Raw genomic sequence first — 15,978 nt, 5'->3', positions numbered from 1 at the left:
CAGCTACCGGCCGCCAGGGGTCAACTGCGGGCAGCGCGGCCCTGCCGTTCATTGTTCGCCCGCGTTGACGGCCGCTGGGCGGTGCGCCGTCGTGCCGACATGACCCCGGTGATCCCGTGAGAGCGCCGCAGGTCGGAGGTCGGTCGCCGCCCCGCCGCAGGTCAGGCGCCGGCCGCGCGCGCGCGCTCGCCGACCGATGCTATCAGCCGCACCGCCAGCGGTCTCCAAACCAGCGGCTCTCAAACGGGTCGGCGGCGCGCGGCGGCGACTCCACGCCGACGGCGCGTGCGAAACGCATCCCGGCGTCCGTCACCACAGCACACGGCCGCGGCGGCCGGCCCGGCTCCGGCGCGCCGCCCGCGCCGCGAGGAGAGCGCCAGAGGGTCGCAGGTGCGCGCCGGCGTGCCGGCCGTTCGGGCGGCCGGGCGGTCGGCCTGCAGGTTTCCTCGGTCCCGGCTAGAAGTCGGCCGCCCTCCGCCCCGGTCCGCTGCAGTTGCTGCCGTTGCCCGCGTGTCCGACATGGCGTGCCAGTGTCAGAGGACGCCGTGAAGGCGCCTGACACCGACACGCGGACCGCGCCGCACGCCCACCTGGCGGACCGAGGGCGACATCCTCCGGCGGGCCGTTAATCCGACTTGGCTGCGGGCTTCCGTGCTTTGTTGGTATTGTCTGCGGTAGGTAGACGTGTGTGGTGTTATCCATCTGTGTGGAAGATAGAAGTCACGTTCCTCTTCTCCGATTGGGTGGAAGCCGACGATACCTTGATTGTGCCTTCGTCTCAGATCCCGTGTATCCGTCGGGCCGCGGCGGCTCCGAGTCCTCGCGCCACCGTCTCTCAGTCTCCGTCGCCGGCGGTTCCAACATAGTTCAGCGCTGCGTCCGCCGGAGCCTTCAGTCCGACGTAGTGTGCCGGGCGGCTGGGAGTGTTGAGTGGGTGCCGGTGCGGCCGTGCCCGCTGGGTCGGGGGCGAACTGGCCGGCGGCCCGATCCCGTCCGGCCCGCAGCGGCGGCCGGCCCCTGTCGGTGCTGCCACCTGGCGTCCGCCGCCAGCACTACCACGCACGTGCAGGGCAAAACACGAGCGGCGGCCGCTGGGCACAGCTGGCGCTCCGGCGGGCGCACGGGGATGAGCGGCGGCTCAGGGGCGGCGGCGCCCGGCGCGTGACGCCGGTCGGTACGCCGGCGGCGCGCCACTAATTGGCGACGCCGCCCACCGGTCCACCGGCGCCGCCTCCAGCCATCACCGGAGCCGCTGGCGACGCCTGGAGCCGCCGGCTCAGGCGGTGGGACGCCCGATAAGGTCACGGCGGCTGGGGACGGCGCTCGGCTCGGTACAGCTGGGGACCCTGCTCGGCAGTCTGGTCTGCCCGTTTTCCTGCTGGCGCTGTGTGCAGCGGCGCACCGGTCGAGCCTGCCGAAGGCCAGCCGTGTTTGGGGTTGCGCTGCCAACTGGCCGTCATTTGCGCAGTGCAGAGCGCCGAAATAATCACGCCCGGTCGGGTTCGCCGTCCGTCCGTCGGCGCCTGCGCGGCCCGGTCTGGCCTGGCCCGCCGGCCGCTCTGGAGTCGGCGGCCAGAGCAGCGCGTGCTGTGGGACGGCGAGCGCCCACTGGTGATCCGGCGCCGCTGTCGTGACCCGTTGCGGCCGCTGACCGTGAGAGGTGGCCGGCCGCGGGCGCGGCGCTCTGCCCTCGTCTGACTCGAGCACTGCCGGCCGCGGCGGAGCCTGGCGCCGCCGCCGCGACCTGCGGGGCTTCCTTCGGCGGGCGCGCGCATTCCGGTCGGCCATCAGCCGGTGCGTGCCGGGCGGCAGGCGGCGCGGCGCGGCGCGGCCCGGCCCGGCGGCGAGAGCGCGCGACAGACGCCGCGCGGACGGCGGCGCCGCCGCAGCCGCCATGGGAGCCGAGCAGAGCGCGCAGGCCGCCGCCGCGAGAGCAGCCGACGCCGGCCAGCAGGTGGGACCGCTGCGGTCACGGGCAGGGCTGGGTGGGGCCCGTGCCTCCTGCTCGGGTACCACCTGTGGGAGAGCGGTTGTTCAGGTGAGAAAGTGGTGCGCTTTTGGCGCCAGTGCAGTGGGCCGCGGGTGGTGCTCTCTGTGGTCCGGTGTGCTCGCACCAAAACCGGCACCAAAACCGAGTGTGTTCAGCCACATAGGTGAGTTTGCGCCGCTTGTCCGTCGCCTGCTGTCGTCCGTAAGAGCCCAGGTGGGCCGCAGGTCTGCCAGGCATTTACGTGCTGTCGCCAGCCATGCGGTTAGGTGAAGTTTCGACGTTCGCTCCGCAGCTGTGTGCTGCGAGCTGCAGTGGGCGAGCGGTGATCTAACGTTGCGATGTCGCCCTCGTCTGTTTCTCGTCAGAATCCGTCCAAGCGGTACGACTCTTGTCGCGATTGGCCCTCAGTGTTACTAGGTCAGTGATGTTCGCTTTGGTTACGCGTGCTGGGCCGCTTGGTTTAAGGCTGAGGTTTTGCATGTAGATACACGTCCCAGACCGGCGTCGGGACGTCACCGGTGCGTCTTTGTCCGAGTCATTAAGGACCTCTGCGCTCGCCTGTGTGGCCGCCGCCTTGGCGTGGCCCTGGCAGTGATCGTGACGCTGGTATCGGCGCCGACCGCCGGCGGCGGTGACGGGGTGGGTATCCGGGCACCTGTCGCCGCCGCCACTTGTGGTCCGATCCGCCGTCGCCGACCGCCAGCCGTCGGGTGCGCGCCGTCTCTCCGGCGATACACGGCACCCATGGCCGGCGCCGCCCTCGGCCGGAGCCGCCCGTGAGACGGCACGGACGGTCTGCAGGGGCCGGGCAGCGGCCGGCCGGCGAGCCCTGGTACGGTTGCAACCCGACGCCCTTTTTTCGGGCCGGCCGGCTGCGGAGGTCGTTGGCAGCGGGCGTGGCGGCCGCAGCAGCGGCACCGACGGCCGCACCCGCGAAGGGCAGTGAGGAATGGAGACACCCAGACCCGCCCGGGATAGGAGGAGACGAATGAAGAGCGAGACACGAGACCACGAAATCTGGCGTCGCTGTGTAAACAACGCGTTCCTTTGCTTATGGCTGCATACGTGCTGTCTGATCTGTTTTCATTGGAGCTGAAGACGGGCTTGGCTTCTCAGAACAATCTTGTCATCCTTTGTGGCGTTTGGCTCCCGGATGATTTTATGCCATGGATGGATCTGTTTGTGTTGGAACATGCCTGCATCCTCTGGATGTCCTGTAAGGCATTGCATCATGCATCACCGGTCGTGTCGGCGCCTTGTTCGCACGTTCCGTCCGTTGTCCGTGATTTTCCGCTCGGGTGATCCTTTAAACGTGAAGGAATGACGGGAACGTCGGTTGCGTTTCTCCTGCCCGTTATAGACGCTTTCTAGCAGCAGCCAGCGAGTGCCGCGCGTCTCCTCTTGTCGGGACGCTTTCTTCGCGCGCGCGGAGCGTCGTGCGTGCACGTGAACCTTCTTGAGGCGTGTTGTTCTTTCTCGCGGCCGCCGGTCGGCCTCCGTATTTGTGTTGTCGGAGGCCGTCGTCGCCGCCCCCGCCTCGCCGATGCCAGGTCTGTGTGTTTTCACGCCCTCGCCCGTCGCCGCTCCGCGGTGCTTCGTCTCCAGGACGTCGCCTTTGCTTCCACCAGCCGCGTTACCTGGCGTTGGACGTTCTCCGCCGCTGTGCTTGTGCACGTCCTCCGCCCTGCGGCTGGCTCCGCCGGGTGTGGCGCGGAGCCCCGTCGGGTGTTCTGTGGTGCTCCGCCGAGTGTTGTGTTGTGCTCGGAGGGGTGTTGTGCGGCGCTCCATCAAGTGTTGTGCGGCTCGCCGCTCGCCTCTCTCCGCCGCACGGTCTGTCGATGCGCCCCGGTGGCCGACGCCGTGCGTGCCCCGGTAGCAGCCGCGGCCGCTACCCTCTCCGAACAGGGCTTCCGTGAGCCGCCTCGGAATGTCGCTGAAGGTCGAGCTGCCGGACCGCGGCGGCGGCTCAGTGCTGGGCTCCTCTCGGTCTGCTGGCTGCGATGGGACGATAGGCGGCCGGACGGCCCAGTGTCCAGTTGGTGGGCCGTGCTCCGCTGCTCAGTCGCGCTCCAGGACTGCCAGCGCGTGCCGTCCCCTCCAGACGGCCGGACGGCTCCGTCGAGCCGTCCCCGGACGTCGACCTGGGGTTGTGACCCGGCCCGGCCCGTCGCGGCCTCCACTCTCCCACTTCCTCTGGTCACCTGGCACCCCCCACCCCCCCGGCGCCCGGTCGACAGTGCCGGCCGGCCCTGCGTCGCCGGTTTATTTTCGCCCGGGCGAGCGCGGCGCCGGTCGGGCCCCTTTGTGCGGCGGCCGGCCGAGCCGTGCCAGTTCCCTGGCCGTGGTGGGGTGTGCCCCCGGTAGGAGCGCGACTCGGTGCGACACCAGAGCCGCACCATGGGCAGACGGCGGCGGCGAGGTCCACAGCAGGTGAGGAGCGCGTCGTGCGACAGCGGGGTCAGTGTGGACGAAAAGTGCGCGTTGCGATGCCGCTGGGGCTGTACTGATCGTCCCTGGGTTGGGTGGGCCCCTGATGCCGGGGCTGTGTTCCGCTCGCGTGCTGCCGCCGCCGATTGCGTGTGTGCGCCACGGGGGGGGGGGGAGGAGCGGTCAGAGGTTGGACGCCACGTCCGGGACGGATGGCCGTCCATGTGACGTTCTCGGCGCTGACCGCTGGCGTGCGCCGGTGCCGGCGGCGTCCGTGTTGGCGCGCCGGCCAGATGGCGTTCATCTGTCGCCTCTGTCGCGTCGGCGCCGCGTGGTGCCGTCTCGCCCCGGCCGGGAGCAGAGCGGAGCAGGTCTGCAGATGACGCGGCCGGCCGGCCAGCTCTGCTGGCTGTGGTCGGGTCTGGCCCTGCCATGTGCCGTTGTCGACACAGATGGGATGCTGCCTTGGATGCTGGGCCCCACTTTGCTCCAGGAGCCATGTACCATGACTCCTTGCTGACTCAGCTTGGAGGAGGCCCCGCCGGAGCCGAGCCTGTCGACTCGTGCCGGTGTCTGCCGGGCGAGCCGTGCCGGTCCGGCCGCCGCCCCACCGCCCGGTCGGCTAGCGGGCCGACCCATCCGGCCGTGTCGGCCGGCCCGCCCCGCCAGCTCGCCTTACCCGCCCTGTTTTTGCGGCGCTGGTGCGCCGTTGCGGTACTTTCACCCCTGCCGGGTCGCTCCGGCGGAGGGGCCGGGACTGGTATTCGGCTCGCGTCCGTGGACGGAGCGCGTGGTGGCGGCGCGCCTCGCCCGCTCCGGCGCGGCACCTCTGGCTTGCAGCCAACGGGCCAGCCGCGTCGGCCGCCTGACTGACGCGCGTCGGTCGGCCTGACCCTGACCTTACGCCGGGGAGGACGCGTTCGGCGGCGAGCCGAGCCGGGCGCGTGGGCGGCCGGCTGGTGACCTGTCGGGAGGCGGGTCGTCCAGAGGGCAATCAGGCGTTGGCCGAGACCTCGGCCGTGGCCCGCCCGCAGGAGTCTGTCTGCTGCACTTTGGACCCAGTCGGTCGGCCTCCGCGCGTCTGATAGCCGTCCTCAGATTGGCCGTTGTCGGCGGACTGCCGGGCGGCACAGTGACCGCCCGGCTCCAGGTGGCGTCGCGGGGCTTCTGTCGGGCTCGTCGGCCTCGTCTTCACTGGGTGAGCGTCAGCGCCGCCGCCGCGCTCATTTCGGAGATGCTCGCCTGCTCGTGGTCCGGACGGCGTCGTCGCTGGTGTGCTTGTGAGGGCTCGGCCGGACCTCCCAGACGCGCTGCGCTGGTTCGTCCGGCGGCCTTGCTGCCGTGCTCCGCCCGCCCCCGGACACGCGGCAGTTGCCCAGCCGGTCCGGTGGACGTGCAGCACCGGTACCGAGAGGCTCGCGGACCGGTCCGTCGGCCCCGGCCGCACCCAGCCGGGCCGGTGTCCGGCGCCGGCCGGCGGGGACCCGTCGTCGCGTGATCTCGCTGCTCAGACCCTCATCGCGGCCCCGTGGGACCGGCCGGCCCGCTGCCGGCAGGTCGCCAACGGCAGCTGGCTGGGCGCCCGTGTTCGCCGTGTGACCAGAGCCACACAGCACAACAGGGTGCTTGGCACCCGTAACTAACTCCTCTGACGGGAAATATTGGGGTACGCTTAGTGGGCAGCGGACTTGAAATATCTGCGGTTTTCGGGCGGAGGGCTCCCATGAATTCTAGCACTGGCAATAAGACCACGATCTCACTGGTTATCGATTGAAATAACCACCCACGTTACATAAATCTCATTCAAAATTAAAGCGTGTTGCCAAGGCTCCTCACTAGCAGAGTATTTGCTCATGTCAAGAAGCTACGAAAGTAAACCGTATGGTGGATGTGCGAGAAACATCCTCGATATGCGTGTAGTTACGGGATAAACAGGCTGTCTGGAACTGGACGAACTGCTTTCAGTTTTGGTGCAAGTTACAAGAATGGATGGCAGTGGTGTCTACATCATGAGCTTGCAGGCATTAGGTCGTGGTGTAAGGTCGCAGTCCTATTTGGTGTCTGTGTTAACAGATATAACTCAAGGAATCGTACCAGAGCTTTCCTATGAATGCTGATGGGAAGCCAACGCATATATGTTTTTGTGTCCGTGATCACTTCGCAAAAGCACCTGCACTCGTGCCCAGTGAGGGGAGGGTTTGTCCTGAACTCTGGAGCTCGGCCTCGCGAGGAAGTGTCGGGCTTGTTGTCGCGTCGCCTTGATTTGCCCTACCACAGAGATACGGCGATCCTGTGCTGGCGCGAACACGCACGCGTGCGGGGTGTTCGATTATTAGCAGGGTTATAAATGAAATACGTTTGATCGCGCGAATCGTTTGACCCGCTCAGATGCGAGTGACGTGGATGCCCAGGATCCGCCAGTCACCTGCGGTCGGTTGTCATTCATGTCTTAGTCGCTACTCAGAATTCCGTCGCATACCTGATCCATCAAATTGACGTGGCTATCTGCCTTTGCGACGATGCCAGCCCGAGGGTAAACGGAGGCGACGTGCGCGGTGCGGCGGCGCCGCGGGCCGCTGACGGACGAGCTGTCTGCCGCGCGCCCCTCCGGGTGTCGGCGGCCGGCCGCCGCCGCGTGCCTGCGCCCGCGGAATTAGCCCGGCGAACGCGGCTCGCTCTGCGCCGCGTTAGGACCGGAAGTGATTGGATTGGGTGACGACCGGGTAGAGCTCAGCGAATGTCGGGATGTGCGCTGCAGCCGTCGTGCTGCGGTGGCCTGCGTGACAAGGCCGTCAGCGGGAGCCGAGTTTTTCCTTGTTCCGCTCCCTTTTAGCAGCTATCAGTTCCGCTTATCGCGGTCGCACTGCGGTAGACTGGCGAGCTGGGAGCTGACGCCGCTGGCTGGACGGCACCGAGGCACGTCGCCGTGGCGGCGAAGTGCCTCGGCGAGAGGGTAACGATTTGGGGCCATCAACGAGGCAATATTTATCATAAGTGAGGAAACCGATTGGGGAACATTCCGATAGTGAGAAGGATGCTGCGTGACTGAAGGCATGAGTCACACAACGGTCTCCTAGAGGCGTCAGTAATCGAAAGAAAAACTGCTTTCCACCTGTCTGCGGCACATATTCTCCTCTTGTCGTCCCCGCACTGCTGAAGCAAATCGTCCTCGGCAGTCGGACAACAATCAACAGTCGAACAACAGTCAACGGTCGAACAGCAGTCAGCAGTCGAACGTGCCGCAGCTTTAGCTCAGTTGGGTGCGCGCTCGGCCTCCACGCGGGAGGCCTGGCTCGATTTCCGACTGACACTTTGGTCTCCGGTAGCTAACAAAGTCACTGCAGTCTCCAGCGCTCCTCAAAGGTTTTACGGGGGACATGTGCCACGCAGTCGTAAAAAATGACACCACCGGACCCGGCCCGCCCTGTGCTGACCCGCCCTCCCCCGGTTACAGTCGGGCGCGCCGTCTCGTTACGACGCGGTGCGCGCGCTCGACGAGGACGAGAACTGGCGCGACCGCACCGAGGTCATCACCAAGCAGGACCACACGCTCAACAAGCAGCTGGCAAGGGACATCGTCGAGCAGATCGTCGACAGCGCCGCCAGGTGGGCTGACCGTGAACTAACGGCGGCGGTGGCGGCGGCTCTCCGCGCAGCCCGCCGCAGTCAGCAGAGCAGGCTTCTCGGAAGGTGCCGAGCCGGGCTCGAGCGCCCCGCCGTACCGCATTCGGCCGTTAGAGGAAGGCCGTGTGGCCATGCGACTGCGGCGCCCAAATCAAAGCAACTAATCGCGAGAGTACGTTGTATGCACCATAGTTTGTATTTGAGTCCAAACACGTCAGAGTGTTTGTTTGCCATGTTGTGTTGTGCGGGCCGATGTGTGTCAGGCAGCGTGGATGATGCCCTGTGCCGTCTGACGCGGTGTGTGTTGCAGCACGCCTGTGTTGCACGGGCCGGTGTGTGTCGGGCGGCGTCGATGATGCCCGGCCCCGTCTGACGCGGTGTGTGTTGCAGCGCGCCTGTGTTGCACGGGCCGGTGTGTGTCGGGCGGCGCCGATGATGCCCGGCCCCGTCTGACGCGGTGTGTGTTGCAGCACGCCTGTGTTGCACGGGCCGGTGTGTGTCGGGCGGCGTCGATGATGCCCTGTGCCGTCTGACGCGGTGTGTGTTGCAGCCTGTGTTGCACGGGCCGGTGTGTGTCGGGCGGCGTCGATGATGCCCGGCCCCGTCTGACGCGGTGTGTGTTGCAGCACGCCTGTGTTGCACGGGCCGGTGTGTGTCGGGCGGCGCCGATGATGCCCTGTGCCGTCTGACGCGGTGTGTGTTGCAGCACGCCTGTGTTGCACGGGCCGGTGTGTGTCGGGCGGCGCCGATGATGCCCGGCCCCGTCTGACGCGGTGTGTGTTGCAGCACGCCTGTGTTGTACGGGCCGGTGTGTGTCGGGCGGCGCCGATGATGCCCGGCCCCGTCTGACGCGGTGTGTGTTGCAGCGCGCCTGTGTTGCACGGGCCGGTGTGTGTCGGGCGGCGCCGATGATGCCCGGCCCCGTCTGACGCGGTGTGTGTTGCAGCGCGCCTGTGTTGCACGGGCCGGTGTGTGTCGGGCGGCGCCGATGGTGCCCGGCCCCGTCTGACGCGGTGTGTGTTGCAGCACGCCTGTGTTGCACGGGCCGGTGTGTGTCGGGCGGCGTCGATGATGCCCGGCCCCGTCTGACGCGGTGTGTGTTGCAGCACGCCTGTGTTGCACGGGCCGGTGTGTGTCGGGCGGCGTCGATGATGCCCGGCCCCGTCTGACGCGGTGTGTGTTGCAGCACGCCTGTGTTGTACGGGCCGGTGTGTGTCGGGCGGCGTCGATGATGCCCTGTGCCGTCTGACGCGGTGTGTGTTGCAGCACGCCTGTGTTGCACGGGCCGGTGTGTGTCGGGCGGCGTCGATGATGCCCGGCCCCGTCTGACGCGGTGTGTGTTGCAGCACGCCTGTGTTGCACGGGCCGGTGTGTGTCGGGCGGCGCCGATGATGCCCGACCCCGTCTGACGCGGTGTGTGTTGCAGCACGCCCTCCGAAGACTCGTCTCAGAGCTTCGCCACGGTGTCGTCGAACCCGCCGGCGCCGCCGCTCCCCACGTCGGCCAGCCTGCCGGACGTGGTGCGCGGCGTGGCTGACCCGCGCGCCGCCGACTCCGGCGACTCAGGTGGGTGAGCGGGAGGTCAACTGTGGCGCGGCACACCGGGCGCGAGGCCTCAGATGCGTTTCAGGGCCTTTGAATGGTTATTTTCTGTTTTGTGGTATTAAAAGACAGCGAAATAAGCTGTCGGGGCATCGGGGACGGCGCACCCCGGGCGTCTCGGTCGCTTTCGGCCGGTCAGCTGGTCTCCGGCGGCCAGCCGAGGTCAGGTCAGCTGAGGACGCCTGTCCACGTCATTTTCTGGCCGTTGTGTACTGACAAGGTCTGCTGCGCTGTATTACGCCACCCTCGCAATGTGGAACAGTCCGCTCTCTTGCTCTCCTTTGTCCCTGTGTCATGCAACTGCAGTGCTCTTCTGCCCTGCCCCGCTCCACGCGCCTTATCACTGCCTATCACTGTCGCGTCCCATCACCGACTGAGGTCATTTGCCCTCGATGACGTCACGATCTCTGGATTTCCGCTCTTCTCCGCACTGTCGTTTGTTCGGCGCGCCTGCCTGGTGCCGGCGTGAGCGCGTGGTCTCGGTCGCAGGCCTGCCGCCCGCAGTGCGTCCGATGCCAGCCGCGGCTGAGGCCAGGTCGGCCCAGCGGACCGGTGAGATGGCGTGCTTAGCAGGCGAACGGTGCCTCCCTGCCGACTAACAGGGCCGCCGGCCAGCACGGACTGCACCCGCCGCCCCCCGTAACACGGCCAAACACGATCACGCCGGCCTTGACAGGACGGGCGCGGAGCGTGAGACTCCCGGCGACTAAGACCCGCTACACTGGCGTGTTTCCCCGGCGGGGTGGACCCTCCCCCCCCCCCCCCCTGTCGGCCAGGGCGGGAGCGGCCTTGCGGCGGTACAGGTGTCGCCTCTCACCGGCGACCGCCGCCGGGCGCCTACTAAGGTCGGTCGGCGGTGGTCGCTGGCCGCCGGTTGCCGGTTGCCGGTTGCCGGTCGCCGGTGGCGTGTGTGCGGCTGCTGGTCTCTGGCGGCGGCTGTCGGAGCCGCCTCCGTCGCCCGGACGGTGCGGCCGTGTGCACCGGTGGCGGCGGAGCGTCCGGCCCGGCGCGCCTCAGCCACGGCTGAAGAAAACCGGCCTGCTCTGTGGCGTGCCAGAAAGTGTGTAAAAAGCTGCACAATGCGCGTGGAGGCTGGGCACGGATTCGGACGGCTTGGTATCGCGAGAAGACGAGACCAGCGCAGTTTGGCTGAGAGGAAAACAGCTGATCGTGTTGGCCCAACTGTGGGCTGATGCGTGTAGCTGGCGACGCCTGCTCAAACGCCACCGACGAATCGTCCCGTCTGTGGACGTTTACAGGGTTGATGTAAAATCTCGGCACTGTTGCTGGTGTCGGGTGATTAGTTCCCGCTTGTGTGTTTGCATAGCATAGAGTGTGCGTCGTTCGGGAGTCCGCTTGTTCCCAAGCGCTGTGGCGTTGCGTGGCCCCTGCATGACAGCCGCTGTTTTCGACGCCGGTGCTTGCCGTTACAATAGAAGACAACGCCCACCACTGGAGCGTGCTGTGAGTGTTGTGTCAAAGGTTCCCGTGACTAAGCAACACTTGAGGCTGGGTGCGAACCACGTGCAGCTCGAGGCGATTGGCGTTCTTGAGCTTTTGAGGCTTTCGAGTGGGCGAGGGGTGTGATTTCTAAGGCATGGTGGTGGCAGCTTGTCGCCCATCGCGTTTCCAATCATTTGAACTTCTCGAGCCGGTATCCGACCTGCACCTCTGTAGCGAGCATCCCACCTCTGGAGCCGGCATCCCACCACTGGAGCTGGCATCCCACCACTGAAGCCGGCATCCCACTTCTGGAGCCGGCATCCCACCTCTGGAGCCGGCATCCTACCACTGGAGCCGGCACCCCACCTCGAGTTCCTTCATCGTCATCATGATCACGTCCTCGTATCAGCAGAACATGGGTCGGATGTATGTGTGTGTTTGGTATATACCGTAACGTGATGGCTCTCACATGGCACGTCACAGGCGCGTGTGCTCGGCGTCGTCGTCAGGCGGCCTGACACCGTGCGTGGCGCGTGACCGTGCTGACTGGTGCGCCGCCAGAGTACGAGTCGGCGCCGGAGCAGGAGGACGAGCCGGGGCCGCCGACGATCCGCTCGGAGGCGTCACTGCTGGCCGACCAGCTGCTGGGATTGGCACTGCAGACGCCGCTGAAGCGAGCGCCGGCCGCGCAGGCGGGCGACCAGAGCTGCGTCGACAGCGCGCCACAGAGCCCGCCGTCGTCGCCGAGCCCGTTCGCGGGGAGCGCGGCTGCGCGCGGGTCCCCCGAACCGAGGCCGAGCGAGCCGGCGCCGGCCACACAGGCGGCGGAGCAGCCGCTCGCGGTCCGCGGCGCGTCCGAACGCGAAGCGGCGGGTCCGGCCGCGGCGCCGGTGCCGGAGACCGTCCCGGGGACGGACGGTGTCCCTGAGACCGCGCCAGCTGCGCCCGCTGAGCCGGAGCCGACCGCCGCGGCGGAGGACCCGGAGCCGGAGCCGGAGCCGGAGCCGGAGCCGGAGCCGGAGCCGGAGCCGGAGCCGGGGCCGGGGCTCGCTGCGGCCGTCAGTGCTGAGTCGGACAGTGCGCGGCAGGCGGACAGCGGCGCCGAGCCGGCTGGAGAGCCAGAGGCCGCGCCGCTAGTGGTCGGTGACACGTGTCAGCCGGAGCAGGGGCGTGGCTCGCCGCCCATCCGCACCGCCGCCGCCGCCGCCGCCGCCGCCGCCGCCGCCGCCATGACGCAGACCGGCGACGAAGATGAGCCGATTCCTCCCAAGGTCGGCTACAACCTGGACTTCCTGGACGACCCCAGCTTCAACCCGTTCGCCACGGGGTCAGGCATCCGGCTGAGCCCGCCCGCGTCCCCGAGCCCGGCGCTACCGCCGCTGAAGGCAGCGCGCACCAAGAAGCAGCGCGAGGCGGCAGTGGCGGCGGCAGCGCCTGCTGCGCCCGCTGCGCCCGCCGCGCCCGCCGGCGCCGAGGAAGTGCCGGCCAGCGGTGACCCGGCCGCGCCGCCGACGCCGGCCGAGGCGCCGCCGCCGCCGCAGAAGGCCCCCGTTAAGAAGGCGGTCCGGCCGGCGAGGCGGCCTCTGAAGAAGAAGCCGCCGCCGCCGGCCGCGGAGCCGGTGGCGCCGGCGGAGGAGAACCGGTCTGACAGTCCGCCGCTGCCGCCGGCCAAGGGCTACAACCTGGACTTCCTGGAGAACGTCGACGACCCGAACTTTAATCCGTTCGCCACAAAGACGGCCGTGGCCAACTCGCCGTCGGGCTCGCCGCAGCCTGCGCGGAAGAGCTCGCCGCCCGTCGCCACGCCGCCGCGGGCGAAGCCTGCCTCAAAGCCGGCGGCCGCGGCGAAGCCTGCAGCGTCACCACCGTCGGCGGCCGCGGCGAAGCCCGCCGCCGCGCCACCGCCGGAGCCGGAGCCGGAGCCGGACCTGGAGACGATGCCGGAACCGGAGCCGGAGCTGGAGACGATGCCGGAGCCGGAGTCGGCGGGCTCGCCGGAGCGGCTCGACAGCTCGGGGCCGGCCGAGCCGGAGACAACGGTCATTGAGAACGGCTCACCGGACCCGCGCGGCGGCGGCGACTCGGTCGCGGCTGGCCCGTCCGCCGCCAAGGCGCCGCACGCCGTCAACCTTCTGGACACGAGTGAGTCGGAAGGCGGCAGGCCGCTGTCGAGGAGGCGGTGGCGGCAGCCGCCGCCGCTGTCTTCCTCACTGGTAGCGTCAGGCTTCAGCCGTTCTTTACAGCCATGGCACGGCGGCGCAGAACCGAATGCTAAATGTGATGCTTGCTATTTCCGGTGGATTTTTTTGTCGTCTCTGGCGATGGCGTGTTATTGGCGTTAAGCACCTGGTCGAGGCTTTTGCGATCACTTGCAAAAATATGGAGATGAAATCAGAAGACTCATCATAATGCTGACGTGCTGCATGTGTGGAGATATATGCCTGGCTAATCACGTTAAAACGCCTGCATGTATGGTGCGCCTCGCCGTTTTAACCCGTTTTGCCGGTGCGCACCGCCAGCCGCGTTGTGGCTGGGCTTTGTGTGCCGATATTTAGCAGCGCTCCCAATTGGAACAATGCTGTGAAACCCGGACACGCCGTGTAATAATCCGCCTTCGGAGGATGCGAGACAACCGTGCGCCTTGCTATAGACTGGGTGCTTGGCGAGCCATTCATCGCCGCTGCGTCGGTATTGAGTCCGGAGTGAATAATGGCGCGTACTGCCGAGCAGTATAACAGCGTGAAAGCCACCCGTTATTTTGCTTCCCGTTGCTCTGGCCCAGACCATGATGCTTGAACGAGTCCGTAACGTGTTCCCCTCTAGCCACAACACCTGAGGTTTACAGCAACATACAGGTGAATCGTATTATGTAAAGATCGATCTTTGGTAGGTTCCTGAAACGGTTTGACTTACGCTTTGTCACCTTTGCTCGATCTATGCAGATTTGGATTATGGTCACGGCCTGCAAACGACTAACGGTAATATCTCGCTTGCAGCGCCTCTGGAGTTGGACGAAGTGATCGGCACTTCTGACGCCGACCCCGAGATGGCGTTGGGGTCCAACGACACGTTTATGCCAGCCACAGAATGTAAGCATTGCGAAATGCCCAGTGAGACAGCGTTCTATGCCCGTCACGTCCAGATGTTATGGTCCGATTGGTTTCGAAACTTGTCAGTTGTCTGCTGACCCGATTTATCGCAGCGTAGAATCTGCAACACATTGATATTCACCTTGCGGGTACTTTTGCGCTCACGTGCGATCTGAAGCGGAATCGCTTAGTGCAAATGCGCCGCCGGCCGCGGACCGTGCAACAGAACATCACACGCGCTATCGCAGCTGGTCGTCGGGGCGTCGGCCGGGCGGGCCCCAGCAGTGGGCGGCGCCCTGGGTCGGGCGCCGGCCGCCTCTCTCAGATGGGAACGATGTCCGGCTCTGGGCCTCCGCCTGGGCCGACGGCGCGCACCCGGCGCCTGCGCCGCTGCCCCCGGGCCCACGGACGGCGCCCCGCGCCCTCTGTGCGGCTGACGGTGTTCGGCGCGTGATTGGGTCACGCGCGGCACCGAGGGCCACCGACGGCCTCCCTCCCGGCTGTCTCGCGCCGCTCGCGCCTGGCAGCTGCGGGTAATTGGCCGGATGGCTTTACGAGGTGATTCAGGTCACGTGCGGAATGTAGTCAGCTCTCGTGATGTGTCGAGCGGGCCCCTGCCCTGCTCGTGCGGGGCGTGCGACCGTGCGGCCGCGCATTTGATCCCCACAAAATCATCCAGGCGTGTAGTGACATGCACTTTAAGAGCGGGTGTTCCCTCAGAGTCAATCAGTTGTGCCCAGCACTCTCCACCACCCCCCTCCCCCTCCCCTCACCCTGTGGCGCAGTATGACGATACGGTCAAGGCGCCCGAAGTCCCAAAAGACCCAGTAACGTACCAACCATGCCTCCAACTTTATGACCATAAGGTCGGCCCCCTCCCCCCGTCAACTGAATACAAAGCAGGCGGTCAAGTCCGAAGAGTCGTAGTTCTGTGTCGTTTCGAAGCAAGTTTGATCATGCGTGCTCGCCCGACCCCTTCGACTGAAGTGGCGGGACTGCACGCTGCGTGGCGCTCTGTGAGCCGGCTGACTGTCGTAGGTGTGTGAGGCCGCCAGCCACAAACCAGGGCACACTGGTCAGCGCGGTAACGCTCCCGCCCGCGGCCCAACCGCCCACCCCCTAACCCCTACCCGGCCACAGAGGGCGTAATGACCGAGTGGTTAGCCTATTAGACTCCCACGTGGAGGTGGAGGGGGGGGGGGGCGAATCCCGGTTGCCTTGCCCCCCCCCCCCCCCAAGCGCTAGCATGGCCAATGCAGTCGCATGCGCTAAGGTAAGGGGCTTGACGACATGCGTTGTGTTCTTTTTAAAAAGCCCTCATCTGCCGGCCAAGCGACGGTCCCCCACCCGCGATGGCTGCTGTTGCACGGCGAGCCTCCCCAGTGGCGGCCTGTGCCGTCCACCTGCTGTTCGTCGCCGCGCGTCAGGCGCGCCGAGTGTTCGCCGCACCGCGCTGGTAGCCGCTCGACGCCTGCCGTGACGCTGACATGTGGCTGGTGTCGCGGTGGGCAGTTTTCCACGACGCGGCGGCGCTGGACAGCCTGGCGGAGCACGGCGACGGACGGCTGGCGTCCAACATCGCCCGCAACTCGCTGTTCGTCAAGTTCGACCCGCTGCTGGGCCGGCCCAGCGTGCTGCCCCAGCTGGATCGACAGGCCGGGTAAGTGCTGCTGGTCAGCCGCGGTGGGACCGGGGTCCCGCTGGTGCCGCTGTGGTGCTGTGGTGGCTGGGATCCGCCGTCTCGTCGGCCGTCGAGGCTGGTGTGCGGAAGTCGAGAGACGGCCGGCCGCTGGTGTGCGGAGG

General features: G+C 67.1%; 1 protein-coding gene across 1 annotated transcript in view; it reads left to right on the top strand.

The window, feature by feature from the left end:
• Positions 1-15,978, top strand: part of LOC119090098 (proteoglycan 4) — a 41,616-nt gene that overhangs the window by 8,627 nt on the left and 17,011 nt on the right. Inside the window, exons 3-9 of the mRNA XM_037212892.1 lie at positions 7,872-8,023; positions 9,468-9,504; positions 11,671-11,841; positions 12,325-12,504; positions 12,628-13,228; positions 14,083-14,175; positions 15,688-15,835. Of these exons, the coding sequence (XP_037068787.1) occupies positions 7,872-8,023; positions 9,468-9,504; positions 11,671-11,841; positions 12,325-12,504; positions 12,628-13,228; positions 14,083-14,175; positions 15,688-15,835 (1,382 nt within the window). The remainder of the gene's footprint in view (positions 1-7,871; positions 8,024-9,467; positions 9,505-11,670; positions 11,842-12,324; positions 12,505-12,627; positions 13,229-14,082; positions 14,176-15,687; positions 15,836-15,978) is intronic.

This window comes from Pollicipes pollicipes, unplaced genomic scaffold, assembly GCF_011947565.3.
Source record: "Pollicipes pollicipes isolate AB1234 unplaced genomic scaffold, Ppol_2.1 Scaffold_3087;HRSCAF=3621_pilon_pilon_pilon, whole genome shotgun sequence".
Classification (NCBI taxonomy): domain Eukaryota; kingdom Metazoa; phylum Arthropoda; class Thecostraca; order Pollicipedomorpha; family Pollicipedidae; genus Pollicipes; species Pollicipes pollicipes.
This window is presented reverse-complemented; position numbering and strand designations above follow the sequence as displayed.